Source organism: Sturnus vulgaris, chromosome 21 (assembly GCF_052056855.1).
Source record: "Sturnus vulgaris isolate bStuVul1 chromosome 21, bStuVul1.hap1, whole genome shotgun sequence".
Classification (NCBI taxonomy): domain Eukaryota; kingdom Metazoa; phylum Chordata; class Aves; order Passeriformes; family Sturnidae; genus Sturnus; species Sturnus vulgaris.
In genome coordinates, this window is record NC_142263.1 from 2,828,421 (window position 1) to 2,851,301 (window position 22,881).

General features: G+C 43.9%; 1 protein-coding gene across 2 annotated transcripts; it reads left to right on the top strand.

The window, feature by feature from the left end:
* Positions 1-737: 737 nt before the first annotated feature.
* On the top strand, positions 738-22,570 carry TRIM37 (tripartite motif containing 37). Of its 2 annotated transcripts, XM_014876633.2 has the most exons (25): positions 740-965; positions 2,199-2,300; positions 3,611-3,651; positions 4,221-4,337; positions 4,618-4,705; positions 5,526-5,648; positions 6,803-6,926; positions 7,625-7,692; positions 8,192-8,316; positions 8,986-9,036; positions 9,281-9,362; positions 10,699-10,775; positions 11,160-11,339; positions 12,599-12,713; positions 12,837-13,049; positions 13,425-13,561; positions 14,235-14,332; positions 15,325-15,525; positions 17,077-17,379; positions 17,958-18,080; positions 18,544-18,733; positions 19,390-19,508; positions 20,913-21,065; positions 21,599-21,677; positions 21,984-22,570. In XM_014876633.2, exons 1-25 carry the CDS (start codon positions 945-947, stop codon positions 21,985-21,987), a joined length of 2,934 nt encoding a protein of 977 aa, XP_014732119.1. In that variant the 5' UTR covers positions 740-944; the 3' UTR covers positions 21,988-22,570. The 2 variants fall into 2 exon arrangements, with proteins under 2 accessions (XP_088033141.1, XP_014732119.1); XM_088177015.1 differs by lacking the exon at positions 21,984-22,570 and having other exon boundaries at positions 738-965; positions 21,599-21,681.
* Positions 22,571-22,881: the final 311 nt, after the last annotated feature.

Consider the following 22,881-nt stretch of genomic DNA (forward strand, 5'->3'; position numbering starts at 1 on the left):
CACTGTTTGACCACCTTAACAGTGAAAAACATAAGATTTTTTCCGTATGTATACTATTTCTATATTATATATATTATACATTATATAGATATAGATATAATTTTAATATTTGTAATTATATTGTTGTATTTCAGCCTGATTTGAGAGAGTAAGATACCTGAATTTTTGTTAAGTTCCTGTGGGGTTTTTTTCTGAAAAATTATGTCTGTTAAAGATGAGAAATTTAAATTAGTGCTCTTAGGGAGGGGAAGGCTGGTTTCTGAGCTCATCCATGAACTGTTTTAGGGTTTGATGGAAGAGAAACAGGCTGGGTATTGAAGAGGAAAGAACAGGGATAACTTGATTTTATAATGTCTGCTGCCAAGTGTGCCCTTTTACCTGGAGTAACTAATCGGTTTCAAGCAATTAATCAGTTTAACCAACTGATTCAGTAGTTATTAATCACACACTGATCTTCTAATAGAGGGCTCAATCCTTGCTTTGCCACTACCATCAGCAGCGTTAAATATTTAACGTATTGATGAACGCTGGCTGTAATAAATGCCAGCGGGATGCGGAAATCCATCCCCGCTCCTTAAACCTCGCCGGTAAGGAAGAATAAAGAAAAATAATAAAGAAAAAAATTGAAAAATAAAGGAAAATATTAAGAAATCCAAGCGCGACGCTCCCTCCCCGGCGCTTCCCCTCAGGCGCTGCCGCCCCTCACGCGGCCACGCCCCCTGCGGGCGGCCCCGCGCATGCGCAGCGCGGGCGGGGCGGGGCGGCCGCGCTGCCGCGGTCACGGCCCGGCGGGTGCGCGGGGTGCGCTCCCCTCAAACCCCGCTCCCCTCGAACCGCGCTCACCTCAAACCCCGCTCCCCTCAAACCCCGCTCCCCACCCGCGGGCACGGACAGCCAGCCCGGGCACAGCCATCCCTCCTGCCGCCGCTGGCGGAGCCGCAGCCATGGACGAGCAGAGCGTGGAGGTGAGCGGCGGGCGGGCGGGCGGGCGGCGCGCGCTGCCTCAGGGCGGTGAGGGGGCAGCGGCTGCGGCTTCTGCGGTTTAGCGGAGCCCCTCGGAGCGTCCCTGTACCGTGTGTGAGGGGGGGAAAGGCCGAGCGGTACCGAACGGTGGCGGCCCGGGCTCTGAGGGAACAGCCTGCGGCTCTGCGGGGCTTTGGCTCGGGTGGGGAGAGGGTCGGAAATGAGCTGGCGGAGCGCTGCAGGTGCCGGATCCGGACGTGCTGGATCCAGGATGGATGGAGGGATGAAAGGATGGAGACCTGGCACACGCAGAACTCGCCTTGGCACCGTGGAGGTGCAGAAGTGGCTGTGACCCGGTAGCTCAAACACCTGCTGGGAGCTGTGTCACAGCCAGGCTGGGGACAATGTAAAGCACCGGCTGTAAATTACCCCTGTAAATGGATATGGTGCGTTTCGATGCTCGCAGCTGTTAGAGAAGACATTAATGTGTGGGAGATGCTGTGGCATCCGTCAATTGAAGATGTCTTGGTTTTGTGCTGATTCACAATCTCAAAGCTGTGGGGAAAAAAATCAGCCCACCTAAAGGATCTTATGAAGTTCCAGAGTTATATCCAGAAGTATTATAACTCCTGTATGATGTAAAACTTTATTATCAATTAAAAATTATCAATATGGAAAGCAAACGTTGCGTTCAAAATGCCTTTCTCCTTTGGGGAATGTTTTTATCATCCAAGATTGATTAAATGGGGTGGGGGAGAGTGTAGAAATTATGGAGCTAGTGCTAATGCTAATGGTAAACCTTAAAAGAATACAAATCTTATAAAAGTAACAAAAATACACAAGAGGTATTGAATTGGGTATTACACATGCATACACTTACCGTGATTTAGGAATAGTTTAGTGCCAGTGCACTGTCTGCAGGTACCACACCATTTCTTCTGGCAGCTGCTCAACCCCGTGTGAACACACGTAGGAATATTTTGGCTGCAGAAGGGCCTGCTCCAAAAGAGATAAGACAAACAGAAGCCATTCCTTGAAGAAGGAGAGAGCAGTGTTATAAAACAGGTGCTGGTGCAGTGTAGAAGCCGAGGGGGAGGCTGTGGTGTCCAGGTTGTATCTCCCTCAGAGATGTGTTATTTGGAGCAGGGCTGAAACCTGGCACGGTGCCTGGAAAACAAAAGCAGCCCTGATGTGTCTGAGTCGTGTTTAACAATAGTGCTAATCCCCCTTTGCAGAGCATTGCCGAGGTGTTCCGATGTTTTATTTGTATGGAGAAGCTGCGGGATGCCCGCCTGTGCCCCCACTGCTCCAAGCTCTGCTGTTTCAGCTGTATCCGGGTGAGTTTGCTTGGTTTAGTCTATTCTTTCAAAGGTTTGAACTGAAAACTGACTGAGCTTATGAAAACATTCTTTTCCTGCAGTTCCAAGGATTCCTTTTTTTTTTTTTCTCCCTTCCTCCTTTAGTTTCCCTTTCAAAACCTTTTATAACACCCCTGAGGAAGAAGTAGGCAGGCCGTGCATTGCCTTCAGTGGTGCTAATTATAGGCACCATCTGGAATAATTGCTTTAAGGAAGAGACACACAATGATCCCTCCTTCAGTGCCTCCAGAGAGTTGGTGATGCATGTATGGAAGGCAAAAGTTGGGACAGAAATCAGATGCTGACTTTGCATCTGGGAAGGTCACAGCATCACCTCCTGTGTCCTGGAGGTGTTTTATAATGTCAGGCTGGTGTGGTGTGATCAGGTGGGGCCAAATCTTTCTCAGGGGAGTCTGAGGCAGCAGCTGAATCCTCATTCCTTTGTTAAGGCCGTGGTTCCCAGGGTATCACACTCCAGTTCCAAATCCAGATGCTGTTTTGTGTTGCTGTAGCAGCAAAAGGTTCAGCTGAGGTTTCCAGACCTCCAGTAGTATTTCCAGAAATTGGAACAGACATTCATCCTTCTCTCTGGAAGCTCTGACAAGAGCTGGAGGTGAAGGATTCGTGCTGCATATTAAGGATTTCAGATGACATATTGTTGCTGGGTGGTGAGAGATTATTCATGAGACTCTTTAAATGTAGTAGAGAGCTGACAAATATAAACCCATCAACTGCTGAGCTTTTACACTTGAGAGTTGTAGTGGGTAGGTGAAGTTCTTTGCTCAGCTGTTTGTCCCTGGAGCTTTCTGGAAGAGAAATAGTCCTTGTGGTTTTGATCATTGAACTTCAGGTGTTTAATTTGTCTATAAATAACCCAAGAGGAAGAAATAAATTACTTTGAAGACTAATTAGACTGTGAAAAAGATGCTTGTGGTGTCTTTTTCTTTCCTTTATTGAAACATGCTCTTTAGTCTAAGGCTCTGGGAATCTGCCAGGTGGGTGGTTTCTAATGCAATATTTGGTACCTCACAATTCCTCACAATTCAGTATAATTTTAACTGAAGCATCTCTGACATCTAAAGACAAGTGGTTGCTGTTACTGAGACACAAATAGCAGCTTCTTCTGTGACTAAGTGGTTGAACAGTTAAATTGAAAATTTGTTAGAAAAGGAAAAAATACAGCAAAGTTGTAATAAAAATAAATAACTTCTAATTAATGGTAGAACATATTTACCTGCAGTTCTTTCACTCCAGTCAGTTTAAAAAGGTTTCTCCTTTTTCCATCACAGCGTTGGCTGACTGAACAAAGAGCTCAGTGCCCTCATTGTAGGTAAGGTATTTTTAATATCAGGAATTGGGTGGATTGTCCTGTTATGATCAATCTCTTTTTCTCTTTTTCAGTGCAGGTTGTACTAAATTTATAAGCTTGAATTTTTTTTTTTCTTTTGAGATCTGCTTGCTGTTTCTGTAAAAATTGGCCCTGGTATAATATTTCTTCTAAAATGCATTCTAGTTTTGTGACAAGCTGAGCAGGATCTTTGTTCTTCCCACGTAACACTGCTGTGCACATAGCTGGTGTAATAGGAGTAACTAGAGGGAATTCCTCTTTATATTCTTCTTTCAAAAATCAGAGCCCAGGAGTGAAAGTGTCCATTTTTTATACCTGTAATTTGTGTGATGTGCCTTTGCAGTTCTTACCTCTCCCTAAATAATCAAAATTACTTAATTATTTTTTTCACTTGGAGTAACCAGTACAACTTCTGCTTTTTTTTTTTTTTTTTTTTTTTTTTTTGCCTGTGACTCTTCTGGCAATGTAGAATTGAACTGAACTCACTTCAGTGCTTCTCCTTTATCTCCTGGATGCAAATTCCTGCTCTAACTGTGCCATCCTTCCTGCAGAGCCCCCCTGCAGCTCCGAGAGCTTGTCAACTGTCGCTGGGCAGAGGAGGTCACACAGCAGCTGGACACACTTCAGCTCTGCAGCCTCACAAAGCACGAAGAGAATGAAAAGGACAAGTAAATGGAGTGTTCTTTGCATCAAATCTTTTGTGGTTTGGTTTATAGGAGCTAATTTTAGTAATGTACTCTCTGTATCTGTGAAGTTCTTCTGGAGAGAATACTGAAAGCAGCTTTTATCTCACAAAAGGTTTTTATTGGCTGCAACTGTTCTTCCTGCAAAAGATGTTTAATGTTTTACTTGCAGGATTGTGTAGCAAAACAAGTGAAAATGTTAAACTGAGTGTAGAAAATTCATAGCTATTTTCTGTGGGTGATATTTGTATTTTTTTTGTTGAAGGTGTGAAAACCATCATGAGAAGCTCAGTGTTTTCTGCTGGACCTGCAAGAAGTGTATCTGCCACCAGTGTGCACTTTGGGGAGGAATGGTAAGGGGACACTTGCACAGGGACTTCAAACTTTATGTCTGACACTGGTTTTGAAGAATTAGAAATGCTGTGAAACTGCTGTTGTGGCTCTTGGATTGCCGTGCAAATACTGCAGGTTTAGGTGTGTTTATTATTTAATAACAATGCTTGTGAAACACAATACTTTCTGTTCAAAATTAGAGAAGGAAATTGAATTTTTGCCAAAAGCAGGCCAGAATTACCTTCCTTGTTATAACCTCCCTGATGTTTTGGACAAATTCTGTGTGCTGGGGGAAGTTTTTGTGGGCATGGAAGAAGCCTTGCTCAGAAAACACAGCTAACACTTGTTGTTCAATTGTCCTGGCCTCTAATCTCCAAAGCTATTAAATTCATCAGTGTTTATCCATCCAATTCGGTATTTCAAGGAGAAACAGCTGTTGCTGTTTGGAATGTAAGTGGTTAACAGTGTGCTGCCTTTGTTTGGGAAGGATGTTTTAATAATAATCATAAAAATAAACCTTCTGTCAATATTTGATTTGGTAAAGGATTGCACAGTGAATGAAGCAGTTTATTTTTGGAGGACTCTTGAGACTCCAAATAACTCCTGACAGGAAGCTTTGATGGAATGAGAGCCAAATTCATGACTTATTACAAAAGGAAGTGAAAGACTGACTTCCTACAGAAAATCTGCTTTGGAACTTTTCCAGAATGAGTGATGCACTCGTAGGCTTTCTTCCCTTCTCTTTCAGGAATTTAATAGGAGTGGAATAAAGTGGAAAAGAGATGCTTTATTATTCACCATCACCTCCTCCTCTTCCTCCCCCTCTTTCTCTTTGAACAGCATGGAGGACATACTTTCAAACCACTGGCAGAAATCTACGAGCAGCACGTCACGAAAGTGAATGAAGAAGTGGCAAAGCTGAGGAGAAGACTCATGGAATTGATCAGTTTGGTGCAGGAAGTGGTGAGAAAGTTTTCCTGTAGTGTTCCAGTGGCAAAGACAACTGTAAAGTGTACCTGTTAGAGGATGATGAGATTGTCCCATAGAGAGACCTTTTTGTTTCTTCATTTGACTCTTTTTATGCAATGTGGAGAGATCAAAATATTCTCAATTCTGCTTTAGAGTTAGGTAACTGAATTTTTCTTTCAGGGAAAGAAATTTTCTTTCTTCACTGAAAAGAATTTTTCTTTTCATTGCTGCTTAAAAGCTGGAGTTGCACACTTCTTTGAAAGATATGTTTTTGTCAACACTTCAAGTGCATTCTGTTATGCTAAATAAGTACAAAAATTCTTTATTCTAGCAGCTTGTTTTCGTTTTTCTAGGATAACAAACTGTAAATGTATTTGAGCCTGCAGGGTGAGCAGCTCACCAGTTGGGGATTTGTTTGTGCACCTCCTTTTTCTTCCCTGTGGGGTAAACATGTCAAAAATCCAAATAGTGTCACATTCAGCTTGGGCAGTTTCAGTGGGAATTCCAGCAACTGGATTCAGTTTCTTGTTTCCCAGGAAGGATTACTTTTGTGTTCTGGTACATTTATTATGTGTAGACTTTGAGCAGATAAAATCAGGAATTTTTGGAGCAGGTCTGTCTGATTTTTGCCTGTTGTTCAGGCGCTTGTTTGCCACGTGCACTGATAGATTTGCTCTTCCCCAGCTCAGATGTGACTTTATAAACACAAGTGTGGTGGTGAAGTGCTCAGAGTTTGTGACCTTCCCTGGCAGGGAGAATGATGCTGGTTTTATCCCTTACCACAGAACTTTTCTGTTTTTATCACGTTATTCTCATTTCCACAAAGAACTTTCCTGTGCTGCTCAAGTTGCAGAAGAGGAACTGGCAGCTGCATTTACAGGTCTGATAGTAAAGAATCCCCGTGTGACAAATCCCTGTGTGATCACACAATGCTGCTCAGCTTTTCACCTTTGGGCCCTCTGAGGGACCCAGTGAAATCCCGGCTGCTCCAGGGATGCAGCTCATCCAAACCAGCGCTCCTGCTTTCCCTCCTAGGGGATTTAGGAACACTAAAACATTTCTGGGATCTGAGAGAGAGGAGCCAAGGCGTGTGTGAGCGGGCAGTGCAGCGGTGTGAAGGTTTGTGTCGTGTCTGTGTGGGCCTGCAGGAGCGGAACGTGGAGGCCGTGCGCAGCGCCAAGGACGAGCGCGTGCGCGAGATCCGCAACGCCGTGGAGATGATGATCGCCCGCCTGGACACGCAGCTCAAGAACAAACTCATCACCCTCATGGGTGGGTGCTGGCCTCTCTGAGCAGCAGGAGAAGTTTATTAATAATGTCTCAATCCACTGAGAAACGTTGTTTTACTGGGAGCCTGACTCCTTCCACGCTGTGGTGTTGAACAAGTTCGCTGCTGGCCAAAAACTTCCACCTGCAGCAAAGCTTTTGGTTAATGAAGGAGTTTCTGTGATAAATTCTAAATTTGATATAAACTGATTTTATTCTGTTAAAAGCTCCTATATAATAACTTGGAAAACATTCCCATCTAGCTGGAAGTTGCTTAGCACTTTTACTTCGTTTCTATTGGTCAAGAAGTGCATCTTTGTAATTTGAAAAGTTTGAAAATACTTCTTTGTAATAGACTCCTTTTAGTGTAATTTTAATATCAGAAGGCATTGTCTGGATAAGAGTCAAACCTGCTTTTCTTTTTGGCCAAAAAAGCAGCCCAAAACAACAAACCTGCCATTTCTGGGACACAGAGTATTTCATTACTGACTTAACCTCAAATGAGTTCTTGAGTACAGCTCTAATTAAAAATGCAGACTTGCTTTTCAAAAGCTTTCTCAATCAACTTGGTACATTTAGAAATCCTTTACCTTAGGATGTCCTGGGGCAGCTTCCAAGTCAAAACGAAAAAAAACAAATACACTTTCTTAAGAAACAGTGAGTCTGTGTTTTTGGGTTTTTTTAAACATCTTTTCTTTAAACAGGTCAAAAGACCTCACTTACTCAAGAAACTGAACTTCTGGAAACCCTGCTTCAAGAAGTAGAACATCAGGTAATTATGAAGAGAGATTAAATGTTGTGTAGATAGGCCAACTGAGGAGGGATCTTTCTTACTTATTTTTTTATTTCAAAAATATTAATTGATGGATATTTCTGGAGGATATATTTTCATTGAAGTGGCCTTAGATTGCACGATTTCTTCTTAGAAATAAGTGTGTCCTCTAGAAATACTCAAAGGTGTTGTGTTGCTTTAAAAATTACTGTAGGGATTAATGGCAGTATCACACAAAATTACTTAGTTTAATTTAGTTAAATCTAGTTTAATTTAAGGGAAGTAAAGGGAAGTACATAGTGGCTGTTGAAACTTCTATTGTGAAAATCCAGAAAATAAAATAACCCAAAACCTCCGAGCTCCATTTTGACATTGTATTGTGGATAAACTTTCTGAAGCTGTGACAAACATGCAATTCAGTTGTTTAAAAACAAAAGTGGATAAAACCTCCGATTTTTCTGAGGTAAGGATTTTTTTCCCTTCTTTTTTCCCCTCATAGTTAAGGTCCTGCAGCAAGAGTGAGCTGATATCCAAGAGTTCAGAGATCCTGATGATGTTCCAGCAGGTCCATAGGAAACCCATGGCCTCATTTGTCACCACTCCTGTCCCCCCAGACTTCACAAGGTGAGTGTTGCACTTCTCTTCTGTTTGTTCAGTGCTTACAAACATGTTTAAAGCACCTGAGAGGAGAATTTCCTCTTAACTTACTCCTTGTAGTAACCTGTGCTGCAAGTAGGCTTTTGTGTCCCAGCAGGGCTTATTTTGTGGTCCCTGCTGGGGAGTCAGGACAGTGGGTTCTAGCTCACAATTTTTTTTTTCTTTTACACATAGTTTACTGATTTGTCCTTTTTTTTTCCTCTTATTATTGGGTCATTCAGTGTATAATTGCCAGGCTCTCATGAGATGCCTCTGCAGGTCACCTTAATTCAGAATATACAGCCAAAATCACTTCATAGCACAATTCTTCATCAGGAAAATGCTGCTAGTGCTGGGTTCTGAGTGAGCCTGTGCTCAAAAAATGAGAAATCAGAGAAGTCTCGAGAATTCCTCAGCCAAAATTGCTTTGGCTGTGTTTAGATTTAAATCTGAATGTTTGTCTTCCAATGGCACCCAGGTATTGCCTCCTAAGGAAGCATATAAATGGAATTATACTTCAATAACCCAGTGTAGTCTTGGTGAATTTCAGTGTCTCTGGTGACCTAAATAATCTAAAATTCTTGTACAGATTGCAAAAGTTGGGATTTTTACTGCCATGTTATTCAAGTGTAATATATTTATTCTTTTCTCCCACAGTGAATTGGTTCCAGCCTATGACTCAACTACATTTGTCTTGGAAAACTTCAGGTAAGAATAGATCTCAAATTACTGTGAATATTGGCAACATCCTTCTGTTCCTTCTGTACATGAGAAATGTTATTTAAAACACAGAACAATCTCTACAGAAAACTGTGAGATGTGGACTAAACAATGGGAATTCCGTTAAAAATCTCTTCTTTTCCATCATAAAGACAATTCTCTGTGCAGCTCATGGTTCTGGGAGGGTTTTGCTTTGTCCCAGTCCCGAATATTTTTCCTCCTCTCTCACCAGCACCCTGCGGCAGCGAGCAGATCCCGTGTACAGCCCTCCCCTGCAGGTGTCAGGACTGTGCTGGAGATTAAAGGTTTACCCGGTGAGTTTTGTCTCCAGCTGCAGTTGTCATCCCATCCCAACTCATTCCCTGTAAGGAATCATCAGTTTGTCTCATGCTGTATATGAAAAGAATATTTTAATGAGTTGATCACCAACCACTGGAGAATTCCCTCTCTGCCTGCAGATCTCCAGGGAGGGCATGTTCAGTAGAGTTTGGTTAATTTTAAAGCTATTAAAGATGGGTCCTGCTGATATGGCAGAGGAACTTTGATGGATGTTTTAATGTCTCAAGGATTGTTTGCAGATACTCTATACCTCAGTTTTGTAAGGAATAACTTACTCTGTTGGAGTAAAACTTATGGGGAAGGTGGGAGGAGGACCAAGCATTTGGTGTTGATTCTGCATCCAGCTCTCAAACTGGACATTAAAATGTGCATTTTGCTGTGTCCCTTCAGTGGGCTGAATATTCCAGTTTCTGAAGCTTTGTCCACGTTGGAATGTTGATCCCCAAGCTGGGACCTTCCCACATTCCCTGCTCTGGTCAGTGCTGCTCCTGCAGCTGTGTGGACAAGGAGGAGTTTGGTGCTGGAGCACCAGCTCTGTCTTAATAATTTTTGTGGCATCTTTGGAGAATTGGCTCCATAAGTTAAGGCCCTGGATGCCCAGAGCTGTTTTATTGCAGTGCAGAGGTGGAACTGTGTGCAAGTTCTCAGAGTATTGTAAATTCAGGATTAGCTACCTGAGCTGTGCTGTCAGAAGGCATTAAAATTTATTTTTTCAATGGTAAGTTGAAATGTTTCTTCAAGCTGGAGGATTCAAGTTGAGCCATTCTTCATCCTTGATTCAGGTGAGTGTGATGGAGGCTTTGCTGTATTTTTTTTCTTGACTTCTGGTGACTCTAATGTTGTTTCTCAGTAAACTGCCCTAACTTTTCATGTTGCATGGGATTTTTTTTTCTGAACAAATTGCTCTTTTCTCGAAAATTAAATAGCTTTGAAATGTGACTGTATGTAAAGTATTTCAGAACTAATGTTTAACCTAAAATAATATTTTTCTGATACATTGTTTGTCTATTCAGACTTAATCAAATACCTAAAGTGTTAATAGAGTAATTAAAGCTTTGTCTTGAAATTTATATCTGAGGTACCAATACTACACTGTGAATGTGCTTCTTGTTGATTCATGTTACAGTAGGAGGTCACTGAGGACTAAAAATCACAACTGTAACATCCAAAGTAGATTCCTGCTGTAAATCCAGTGTTGATTGAAGCTGTTTCCTAAACTTTTCTAAATCTTCTGTATGAAATTTTGATTTTTTAATTTTTTGTGTTTTTTTTCCTTTCTATTTTTAATCAATTTCTCAATTTTATTTCAAGGATGGAAATGGAGTCGTTCGGGGCTACTACCTGTCAGTGTTCCTGGAGCTGTCTGCTGGATTGCCAGAGACATCCAAGTAAGCAAAGCTGCACTAAGAGCAGATGTTGGGGTTTTTCTGTCAGAGAATGCAAAATCCTTTGAAAAAGAATGGTGAGCTTTCTGTTGAGCTTTGAATCAGGCAGAGATAATATTTTAAAGTTGTTACTCAGTGGCTTTCTGGAGATAAAAAAGAAGCTGCTAAAACAACTGATTAGAGTGTCTGTGTGGTAGTTCAGCCCTGGAGTTCACTCTACTCCCTGTTGCTGCTCTCTTTGATTTTTTTTTTTTTCACTGTTTATTTAATGTTCAGTAAATTTTAGGCCTGACTCACCCATTCAGCTGGGCAGGGACGTGCAGCTCTTAAACCACCAGCAATTCTGACACCCTTTAACCCTAACCCCTGTTACTGTGCCCTGGCCAGGTATGAATACCGTGTGGAAATGGTTCACCAATCCACCAACGACCCCACCAAAAACATCATCAGGGAGTTTGCCTCTGATTTTGAAGTTGGGGAATGTTGGGGCTACAACAGATTCTTCCGCCTGGACCTGCTGGCCAACGAGGGCTACCTGAACCGGCAGAACGACACCGTCATCCTCAGGTGGGGCCTCCTGCTGCTTCTGCTGCTTTTTGTACCTTTATTTTATTGTGTTTTTGGAATTAAAGTTGTAGGATTTAATATTAATAGAGTAGATATAAGTATTATCAAATTAAGATTTTTTTATATAGGTAGTTTGTTATTATATCTTTTAATTTTATAATTTCCTTGCTTTAAAAAAATGTAAGTTCACAGAGCAAACTAATTTTTCCAATTAATTTCACAAACTGTCAACAACTAAACCAGCCTCTAATGAGTTTTATCAATCTACAGAAAAGGTTCTTATAAAAAAATTTCTAAATATACCTCACCCAGGTGCCTTCAATATATAACCAACACAATATTACATTATTACATATTTTAATATATAATATTATATACTATATTATGTATTATATTACATATTATATGTTGTCATATATTATAGACAGTATGTATTATATGCAGTATATATTATATATACTATATATTATATATTATTTAGAATACTTAGTATATATAATGGCAGTGACATTTAATAGTAATATATAGTTTTTATTTAATAAGTAGCTTTTTTGAGGTATATATTGCGTTTTATTTTTTTGGTATTTATTATGTGTAGTTTGATTTTGGAGTAAAGATAATTTTATGAATGGGTTTGTTTGTATTTGAGGTAGAATTGATTTAAATTGCTTTTATTAATAAATTTTTGATATGTATAACTGGGACTTTTTTTGTTTACTGCATGTAAGGATTTAGATTGGGTAGGATTTGTTTGGTTGCTGTCCTTTCCAAGGATCATCACAGAGCTATTGCTGAAATAGGGAATAATTACCCAGCTGAATTTACAATATTGGTGAAGTGTTTTGTTCTCAATGGGTTTCATTCTCAGCAGCTTTAAAGAAGGAAATGTGCCAAAGGGAGTTGTGGAATATTTTAAGTGTATCTTTCTTTGAGGAGTGGCTGCTCCTGGCATTAATAAGGGTTAGAGACCTGTAGCTACCAGAATTAAAGGAAAATTCTCCTCCTCTTTAGTTGTAGTGAGCACTGGAGAACTTTGGGAATAAAAGTCTGTGAGTTCTTCCTCCAGAACTCACTGTGGCCACTCAGGATGTTCAGGACCCTGAGTCCACCAGGACCTGTTGTCTGTTAAGTTCATTTCACCATTAATTAAGGTTTTTCTGCAGGGCTTTTTGGATGGAGGGAGGGAAATTTAAAAACAAACCTCTAATCAAACAAACTCCCTCAAAAATAAAAAACCCTTTTCAAAAATTCTTTTGAAGGTTCCAGGTGCGCTCACCAACCTTCTTCCAGAAGTGCCGGGATCAGCACTGGTACATTGCTCAGCTGGAAGCAGCTCAGACAAGTTACATCCAGCAAATAAATAACCTGAAAGAAGTAAGTGGGATGTTTGTGAATGTAAAATCACCTGATAGAAGTCAACAAAGGTGCTTGATTTGCTGCTGCTGCTGTTGCATTGTTGTCTTCCCTGTTATTTTTGTGATATTGTTGTTTTTGTAGAGGCTCGCCATTGAACTGTCCAGGACTCAGAAATCCCGAGGGGTTTCCCCTCCAGACACTCACCTCAGTCCCCAGAATGATGAGGGCTCAGAGACAAGAGCAAAGAAACCTGGACAAAGCATTGAGGCACTGCTGGAGAATTTCACTGCTCCAGGATTAGCACGGGAGAACAAGGAAGAGGAGGAGGAGAAGACTCAGCAGGAAGACTTTAATGTAGGAATTCTGTTTCCTTCCTCTGTTGATGTGTAGCTTTCTTTGATAAGGCAGCAATAGAAACAGGAGAACTTGTGAATTGTAAATGAGGTTTATTTTCCTTGCTATGGAAATAAGAGATGACACACTTGAGAGCTGTAAGTGAGAGGTGACTTCAGAGAGATGTTCCAGAACTGAGCTGAAAGATCCCACCACAAAGAGGCTCCAAGTTGCAGCTGAAAAGTCTGACTTGTGTTTGTTCCCAGCCTTTAATGTGCTGTGAGAGCCTCCTCACTGCAGTGTGATGGTGGCACTGGGGACAGAGAGTGTCTGTTCAGAGCTTTTGGGGATGCTCCTGAATGTTCCTGTACCAAAAACCTCCTGCTTTCCCTGCAGCACGAGCTCTCAGATGGTGACCTGGATATTGATCTTGCTGGAGAAGATGAGGTGAACCACCTTGATGGCAGCAGCTCTTCAGCAAGTTCAACGGCAACCAGTAACACTGAAGAAAATGATATTGATGAAGAAACAATGTAAGTAACTAAAAATGCCTTTCAGATCATCCTAATTCCAGTGGAAACTGAGAAATTTGCTGGGGTGTGTGGGATTCCAGTGTGACTTGAGAGGTGGTTCCTATACTGGGAACAACACAAACTCGTGGAGTTAGTGCTAAACATTGAATTTTTGGTCAGCTAATTAGAGTCTTTCTGATCTCTTTGTTTACGTTAGTGCTGCATTCTGTCTTTGACAAGTGATAATCTGTGAAGGTTCTTTCCCAAAACACCATTAAGGAATCTGTCTCAGCACTGTAACAGCAGAGGTCTGCTACTGGGAAGTGTTGTAGTAGTAGGAGAGTGATGATGAGGACAGGTACTTAAATTAGGAAACTCAAGGCTGAGCAGAGCAGATGTCAAATCCTGGAATCTTAATTAAAACGTGAGAATGTGCTGCTACACTTACAAACATGAGAGTTTGCAGCATCACATTTTGCAGTCTAGGTACATATGGCACTTCTGGTCTCTTGCTTAATGAGACAGTCATTTAATTACTGCACTTCCTTTCTTCAGTTTGGGTAGCTTGGAACACAGGAAATACAATTTACAGCATTTTATGTTGTTTTTTTGAGGTTTGTGCCACAACATTTAACAAGAGCTGAGGAAAGCTAACAGTTGTATTCTCCTTTTCCCACCCTGATCATCCCTGAAGGTCTGGAGAGAATGATGTGGAATACAGCAGTACTATGGAGCTGGAAGATGGAGATCTCATGGAGGATGCAGCAGCTGCTGCTACTCCTGGAGCATCAGGTATGAAAAATGACTCCAGAATTCCCATAAAAGCAAAACGCTGCTGGATTCCTTCCCCTGCTCCTCTTGAAGCAATGCCAAGCTCTGTGTTCTGCAGGCAGTTCTATTTTGGGAACTGCTGCATCATGTGGTTTGTACTGATTATTGCAGTGTAGCAGAAACACTTCATTGGTTCAATAAAAAAAGAAAAAAAAAAAGTAGAGGGGGAATCATCTGAATGTGCTGCTTTAAAAATGATGTCAAAGTTTGGAGGGTGGCTCAGTGCCTCTTTGGAATTCCTTGTGTTCAGATCAATAAGAGGCTGACAAGGAATTTTTACTGATGTCAGTGTGACCTCTGAGTGGGTGACACATTCACTTGGGGTTTAGTGCCTTGCAAAACCCAAAGGATGTGGAGGGAATGGGGCAAAAAATCCTCACAAGTCAAGCAGAAATGCATTTTAAATGCAACACGAGAAGGTGCTCTGGGATTTTTTGCATCCTGGAGATGATCACAGCCCAAATTAGCCACAAGATTCTGAAAGAAATGTATGTCTATATGAAATACAGAGAGATATTATGGAATCTATTTGTTTAGGACAAAGATACCAGAAGTGGTATTTATGCTGCTGAAAAAATCTGCTGGTGCTTGAAAGACAGAATTCCTTGTTTCAAAGTTCTGGAGTTCAGGGAGGGACACGTTTGTCTCCTTACTCCTTTAGAGTAACTCTAAGCTTTGTATTGATTTGTTAACAAATCTGTGCATTAAGAGATTTTTATAGAAGGTATGAAGTGAATCACCTCCCTCTTTCCAGTTGTTTTTATCTTACTTTTTCATTAGAAGCACATCTAATTGCTTTCAGCATCCAGAAATCCACAAAATACTGCTATCTCCTTAAATTCCATGGGATTAATTCATTCCTAATCGACTTATGTAACTCTTTTTTTATTTTTCCCAGGGAATAAAGCATCCCTGTGTCCCACACCTCCCACCTTTGTGTCTCTCCTGCTCAGGTACCAGCCACAGTTACAGCAGTGCCAGTGGGAGACCCTCGAGGCGAGGAGCCAGTGCCCTGGGCTCCACAGCCAGCAGCAGTTTGCTGGATATAGATCCCCTCATTTTAATCCATTTGCTGGACCTAAAAGACAGAAATGGCATGGAAAACCTCTGGGGCCTTCAGCCACGTCCTCCTGCCTCTCTTCTGCAGAACAGAGGTAACTACACCACGTGTCTGATGGTTTAATTCTGCCTGGAAATGGCTGAAAAGCCCCTTTTGTAGAAGGGGTTGGCACTGGAAGCCAACACAACACAATTCTGTGCTGAGGCAGCAGCTCCAGCTCTCCCTGCACACACTTGGAGTGGCTGGCAGTACTTGGAGCACGGTGCAAAACAACAACAAAAAAAAATCCTGGAATTTAGAGGCCGTTAAAACTAGAAAAATGTGAGTGGTTGTAAGGACTGGAAAAGAAAAAAAAAAAAAGGATCAAAATGTCAGGAGTCAAAAATAGTGATGGTATTTAAATAATTGAGGAGTATTTGTGGTTCAGTTGGGACCCTTGACCCGAAAATACCAATTAACTCCATGTGCAGCAGCAGAGCTGGCAGCCTTGGCTCTTCCTGGAGATTGCTTGTTCCTCTGGTAGTCAGGAATTAAATTTATTACTGAGATTTGATTGAATTTTGTCATGATTGACACTTATTTGAGCTGCTGGCCCACAACCATTTGGTGACTTTCTAGAACAGAAAGAGAAATAAATGTCCCTTTGCTACAAAGTAATGCTTGGATTTGCTGCCACAATGCCATTGGTGGCACTGAATTTAAAAGCTGGCTCAAACTCTTTGTTCCTTTGTCATCAGCTTTTTTAATGGAGTTACATAAACAGCCATGAATTTTCAGTAAATGTAATCCATATTTCCAAATTTGGAAGTCACTTCTAGAAATAAAAAATAAAAAAAAAAAGGGAACAGCACATGAACTGTGAGTCCCAGTTCTGTTTTTTTGCTTTTGGAAAAAGCTGTGGACAAAAGGAGCTCAGGAGAGAGGACACTGCACTTTGTGCTGAGCCATTCCAGCAGGGTGGAGCTCTCCTGTTGTGCTGAGCTGTGTGAACACACAGCCAAAATCACCTTTTGTGGAGCTTCCCTTGGGATTTGACTGTTCCCAGGCAAACTGAGCCTGGTCAGTAAAGACAAAGTTGCTGTTCCATTTGGAGTTTGCCAGACTTCACCTCCTGAAGTGGAGGTTTCTAAGAGCCACTTGACTTTACAGTTTGGAACAGCTGAATTTGCAGAGAAACACAGAGTTTGTAACACTTCAAGTTGATTTAATTCCAGCTGAGCAACACAGAGGCTTCTTCAGGTATTGGCTGCTTATCCTGATCTTCTGCTTGAGGTACTTGAGGGAATTCCTTCCCTAGCTGCAGATTTCTTTGAGTTCTCTGTGTTATGAGATATTGGTGGTCTGAGAGTCTTCTACAAACAGTCAACAAATTTTATAAAAACAAACTTTGACATGAGCTGGCAGCCTGGCCTGCAAGGTGGTGTCACCAGAATTCCTGCAGCAGAACTGTGAGCCTGGCTTCTCCCAGTGAGCAGCACTGGGAACAGAACCCTGTCCAGTGCCTGCAGCCTCAGTGCTGTGCCAGCACAGGATGTGTGTCCCTCACTTTCAGAGCAGGACAAAAGGTACAATTCTCAGCTATCCATGTTTATTTGGGAATGGTTTTCCTCACCTGCTGTGTTCTGTGTCTTTTCCTTTGGCAAAGCCTCATCCTATTCCCTGAAGGATCGAGAGCAGAGGAGGCACCAGGCCATGTGGAGGGTGCCCCCAGACCTGAAGATGCTGAAAAGACTCAAAACCCAGATGGCAGAAGTTCGGAGCAAGATGTCTGATGTGAAGAACCAGCTGTCTGAAGTGAGGAGCAGCAATGGGGAGGGACAGCCCAGCTTCTTCTCCATCGAGCAGGGGGCTCTGGCTGCCTGTGGCACTGACAGCTGCAGCAAACTGCAGGAAATAGGGATGGAGCTGCTGACCAAGTCTTCAGTCACCAGTTGTTACATAAGGAATTGTAAGTGCACGGAGAGGGGGGGGATTTAATCACCCTTACAGTTCTTCATATCCCCAGTTCTTCACACTTGGGTTCAGCTGGAAGGTCAGAAATGTAAAACCTGCCCTTCTCTTGAGTTGCTGAAAGGGATTTCAGCCCTTCCCTTTCAAACACCAGATTTTACCCCACAGGCACTGCCAAACCTGCTGCAGTGACAATGTTCTGAGGTTTAACTCGGTGTCAGGCTGGGCTGAGCTGGTCACTCCCTTCACTGCTCTGCACCAGGCCCATCTGGGAACTGAGGCTGCTGCAGGGAATAAATTACAACAGTCCACACTTGCTGAAATCTAAAATATAAGTAAGCCAGGATTTGGGTTTGTCTGTCATTTATATTCTCATGCTTTCTGAAGGATATTTCAGTGTAAGGAAGTGAACATGGCTTGTGCAGCCCCTCTGACAGGAAGGTGTGGAAGGATTTTGTGCAGGACTGGGAGTTAAACAATGAGAATAACGTGGAGCTTCACTTCCAACAAACATAAGGCCAGGGTTCAGCAGTGCTTTGACTGAACACTGGTCACGTTTTTACACTTTTTTTGCAGCTGCCAGTAAGAAAAGTGCCTCAGGCAAGCCCCTTCGTTCGGGAGCTGCCGGGAGCCTGTCCCTGAGGAGAGCCATGGACAGCGGGGACCTGCGCCTGAAGGGGGACGGCCACCCTGCTGAGGGTACCTGGGCCACTGCCACCTCTGGGGGGGTGGGATTGGCATCTCTTGTGCAAAAGCTTCTCAGTGAGTCTTTTATTTGGCAACGGGAGTTTCCTTTAAATTTGCATGGATCCTTTCTCCCACCCAGTGGGTGTTACTGTGCCTCTGATAGCTGGGCTGGGAGGCAGCACCTCACACTCACTGACCAGAACAGAAACACTCGTGTTGTACTCTGGTCTCTTAGGAGTGAAAACCCAGGATTAAACAGCACTGAGTCAGGTTTAAATTGTGATTTGGCTTAGAGGGAACTTAAGGAAACTCCAGTAAGAATTTTATGGTGGTGCTGCTCCAGAGTTGCACGATGCCCTTCCTTTAGTGCAGGCACAAGGAAACTCCTGACCCAGAAATGAGTGTTTTGCTCCTCTGCAGCATTCAGAGGAGCAGGGGGGGTCCCATGGATCTCATTGGTGCTCTCTGTGCTCAGGAGGCCTGGGGAGCTCCAAGCTGGGTGTGAGTGCTCGGCCCCACGCCCGGGCCCTGGCTGGCCCCGGGGCTGCTGAGGCACTGCCCAAGCAGGAGGAGAGACCCTGTGAGGGATCAGACTCTGAGCTGGGAGCTGCTGCCTTGAACGGCCTGGCTGCTGTGGAGAAGAACAGAAAAACTGGTGCTCTGGGGTAAGGGTTTCTTCATTTTTCCTCTTATCTCCTCCCCCACCTTCCCTTGATCTACAAAACCCCCACAATCTCCTAAAACCAGGTGCTTGTAGCATGAAAGAGAAATTACTTTGAAGTTTACTTGCTTGCTGCTGTTCCCTCTGGACAGCATTTTTGGGTTTATAACTAGGTTACAAGTTGTCTTTTTTTTTTTTCCATTTTTCTCTTATTTTGATCAGCTCTGGCTGGAGTCTGACACTTGGAATTGAAAGGCAGCCCAGGTCTGCTTTCCCACTGTTCCATGCAAAATACCTTCTAACTGAAATGTAATCACTTTTGATTTCCTCATTTAAGATGTTTTTCACTCTAACTCAATTTTTCAGCTGTTTCACGATAATTCTCTGTTGGCCACCTAAGCAAAGGGCAATGGAGTTTTCAGATTGTTTTTCTAAATAAGTAGAGTCACCTTTTTTGAAAAATACTCGAACTTTTCAAGGTTTTTTGAATGACTTAGAAATATTCAGATGTTAAAAAAAGCTGGAGGTTTAGGTGGGTGTGCAGGAGAATTAAACAAGGAGTAAAACTCAATGTGACACTAAAAGGTTTTGTTTCCACAACTGAGTTAAGGCTGAATTTCTAACGTGAGGTTTTGTATTTCTCCTAAACTCCTTCCAAAGCTCAAACTCCAAGGGATGTCGAACTGAAGGAGCCCAGTCTGGTGGCCTGGAGAGCAGCTCTGAGCCCGGGGAGCTGCAGGGGATGGGCTCTGAAGGTGCCTCTGCAGGAGCAGAGGAAGGTAAATTGGATTTGGTGGGGGGCAGGTGCAGCGTGGCCTCGCTCCGGGTGCTGCTGCTCCGCCTCTGGAGCCGGCAAGGAGGAGAGAAAAGCCCCCCCAAAAGCTGCTTCCATGGCTGTGGAACTTTGCTGTAAGGTGGCAGCTGGAGAATAAACGTGAGTGAGGACACAAGATCTCTGTGTGGCTGCTCTTGGGGCTGGCACGTGGGGCCATTGCTCTCTGGACAAGCAGCTGCTTTTTGTACCTTGAGACAGCTCCAGGTCTTTGCTTTGCTCAGTGCAGTGGCCTTGAGAAGAATTGCAGTAGCAGTGACCTTGGCTGGTAATTCTGCTGTTAATTTTAGGGACAGCCCCCTGTGGTAACTTTCTCCACAGCCACACAAGAGCCTGTCCAGCACTTCATTCCTGCTGGATGTTGTGGTGCATAATCCAGTTTCCTTAGACACTTGAAGGAAACTTTTCCCCCCTCTCTTCCTGCATCCTTTCCATGCTGGAAAAAAAATAACATTGCTTTTTTTTTTTCCTTCTGAAAGTCCACATAGAGTTTTTCTTATCTTGCTAAAACTCTCCTGCCTTCCACCCCTGCACTAATTTGAATTTCAATGACTGGATTGTAGCGCAAAGCCTATATTAAGGTGCCAGCATCCATCTCGAGCTGCAGTGTGCAATATTGTGTGGGAGTTGGCATTTACAGAAGGTCTCTCAGTGACAAAACTGAATTTCTGCTCTTAGTCACTGCAGCGTGATCGTGATGTGCTCCTGCAGTTCTGCTCTCAGAGCAGGGAGCCCAATAGGAAAAGGCTTTAGAAACTGAAATACTTCATTGTTAAAAACCCCAGGAAGCAAGTATTACCATTTTTTCCCTTCATAGGAAAAACTACAGTAGAATTGACTTCTCACTTTGCTTTTTCTTAGCAGTGAGTATGAGCCTTTGAGAAGTAGAGCCAAGCAGACCCTGTGCTGTCCATGGAGAGTTCTGGCTGCCCAGTGCACACCCAAGGTCATCCCCTGCAGTCACCAGCAGCTCTGCTGCTGCTTTGGAGGGGAAATTTGTTGTGTGAGACTCAAATATGCAGTTGCTGCTTGAAGGCTCTGGAATGTCCACCTGCCCCATGGGCTGTGCTGTCTTTTAGTTCTCAGAAAAGCAACTTTTATTTTCTGTCCTGGTTGCAGAGTAGCCAGAGCAGCTCAGCTGGTGACACACAGGTGACATGCAGCTGTGTTGGGGGCTGGTAGCCAGTGCTCTGTCAGAGCCCTGAGTGCTTGGACATTGCTCCTTCCCTCTGTTCTGATACCAAATCCCAAGAGCTGCCAGGAACTCTTCCATGGGACAAAGTCAGACACTTCAGCTGTGCAGATGCCACTGCCATCATTTTGCCCTGGGTGTCTCTGGTTTCTCTTGCAGCTGGGGTGTGTCAGAAGCACGTCCTTCACCTCCTGCCGGGCATGAGCAGTGACAGTGACATCGAATGTGACACGGAAAACGAGGAGCAGGAAGATGCCAACTCTCCCTCAGAAGTGTTCAACCAGGCCTTCTCTGTGCAGCCCTCCAGTGAAGGTAGAGCCCCTCTTCCAAACATTCCCAGTCTGTCTTCCCAGAGCTCCTGGGATGCAGATTCCTGGGGGAGGCTGTGGAGGTGTTAAAGCTCCAAGTGCCAGTAAGATTTGGAACTCTTCTCTTGGGATCCCAATTAAAAGCTCAAAACAGGAGAGGGAAACTCTTGCTAGCCTTGAGAAGTCAGTTTAGGTGAGTCTCCTGGGAAGGGCTGGAAAACCCAGAGCTCCAGTTCCCAATTGGAACTCCCTGTGTGCCAGGACTGGCTCTGTAAGTAGGCTAATTCCAGGGAGGCAACCACTGCCTTAGACATGGATTTGCATCTTAATTGGCAGGAATGTGCTTCCAGCACTTCCGTGGAGCTTCAGAAAATCCTCTGGTTAAACTTTCACTTCCAATGCAATGGATCCAAGCTGTGAGGCCAGGGGGGTGAAGTTTTTGGCCTGAGTGAAGGGAAGGGAGGGAGCATTCCCTGTCTGCTCCAGTGCTCCCTGGGGAGGGTGACTGGGCTTTGCTGGTCTTGTTGTCACCCTCAGAGCACTCCTCGGTGTTACCGGACGGGGGCCAGGCCAGTTCTGAGGATCTCAGCTTTGTCCCTGGAGATGACAGCACCAGGTAACTGGGAAGGTTCTCCTTGGGGCTGCACCTTCCCTGTGCTGCTCCGTGAGCCCGCTGCTCGTCCTGTGCCAGGATCCTGAGCTCCCTCTGGCTCTGAGGCAGTCTGGGAGAGGGAGGGAGGGAGGGAGGGAGGGAGGGAGGGAGGGAGGGAGGGAGGGGGGGGCTGAGCTCTAAATACTTCCAAAACTGACTGGGTTGAAGTAGCTGGCATAAAATTTTAACTCACAGGAGAGTGTTTGTTTGAAGCCTTCAAACTGCTCCAGCAGGAGAATTTTCAGTGCAAAATTACTTTGTTTGGAGCAGGTAGAGCAAGGGCTGGAGGCCTGAAGACCCACGGCTGCATCCCTGGGAGAGGTGTGTGCATTCCCTGGAGCTGAGCCCGAGGCTGCTGCCCACGGCTGTGTGTCCTCTCCAGCCTGGCAAACGTGGTTCTTCTGCCTTTGTGTGCCCCTGCCCCCGGGGCACAGCGACCTTTGCAGGGCTGGCACTGCTGCTCCACCAGCCTCAGCTGCTCCGAGGAGCTGTGGGGAAGGTGCTGAGCCCCGGCCCGGGGGATGAGTGTCCTGCTGTGCCACTGGAATGAGCAGAGTGTGTGACTGTCCTTTGGAATGCTGGGGGAAAACAGCCACCACTCCAATTGTTTTCCCCAGCTGGTGACGTGGACCAACCACACCCATTGCCAAACTCTTTGTTCGTTGCATTTTGAGCTGCTGAAGTCCTTGTGAAGCTCCTCGGAGAGCTGATGCCTGGATAGTGACAAAGCATGAGCCCTGTCAGAACCTGCCCGGTGTTGTCCTCGTGTGGCTGCCTGTGTCCGTGTGAATGTGCTCTACAACTCCTAGTTTAAAACTGTTTGCACTTTGTTAATAAAATGAATGTTGAAATCTTAATTTTAGGCGTTTTGTGTGTGGATAAATAAAACAGTGGAGGTTGTCAGGGTGAGCTCCACTTGCTGCAATGCCTGGCTGTGCATGGAGGGACCTTTTCCTGCCATCCACCTGTCACTTTTTCCTTAATTATTCAGTGAAAAGCACTTAAAGCCCTCTGGCATTCTGTTTGTAGAATGCTTAAATCTCCTTGATTCAAACAGGAATGGAGAAGGATGCAGAGTTCTCCCCAGAGTTGCTTTGTTACTCAGCTGCAGAGGGATCCTGAGCCTGGAGGTGCCTCGTGAGTGTTTGGGGCTGTGGTGGTCACTGCA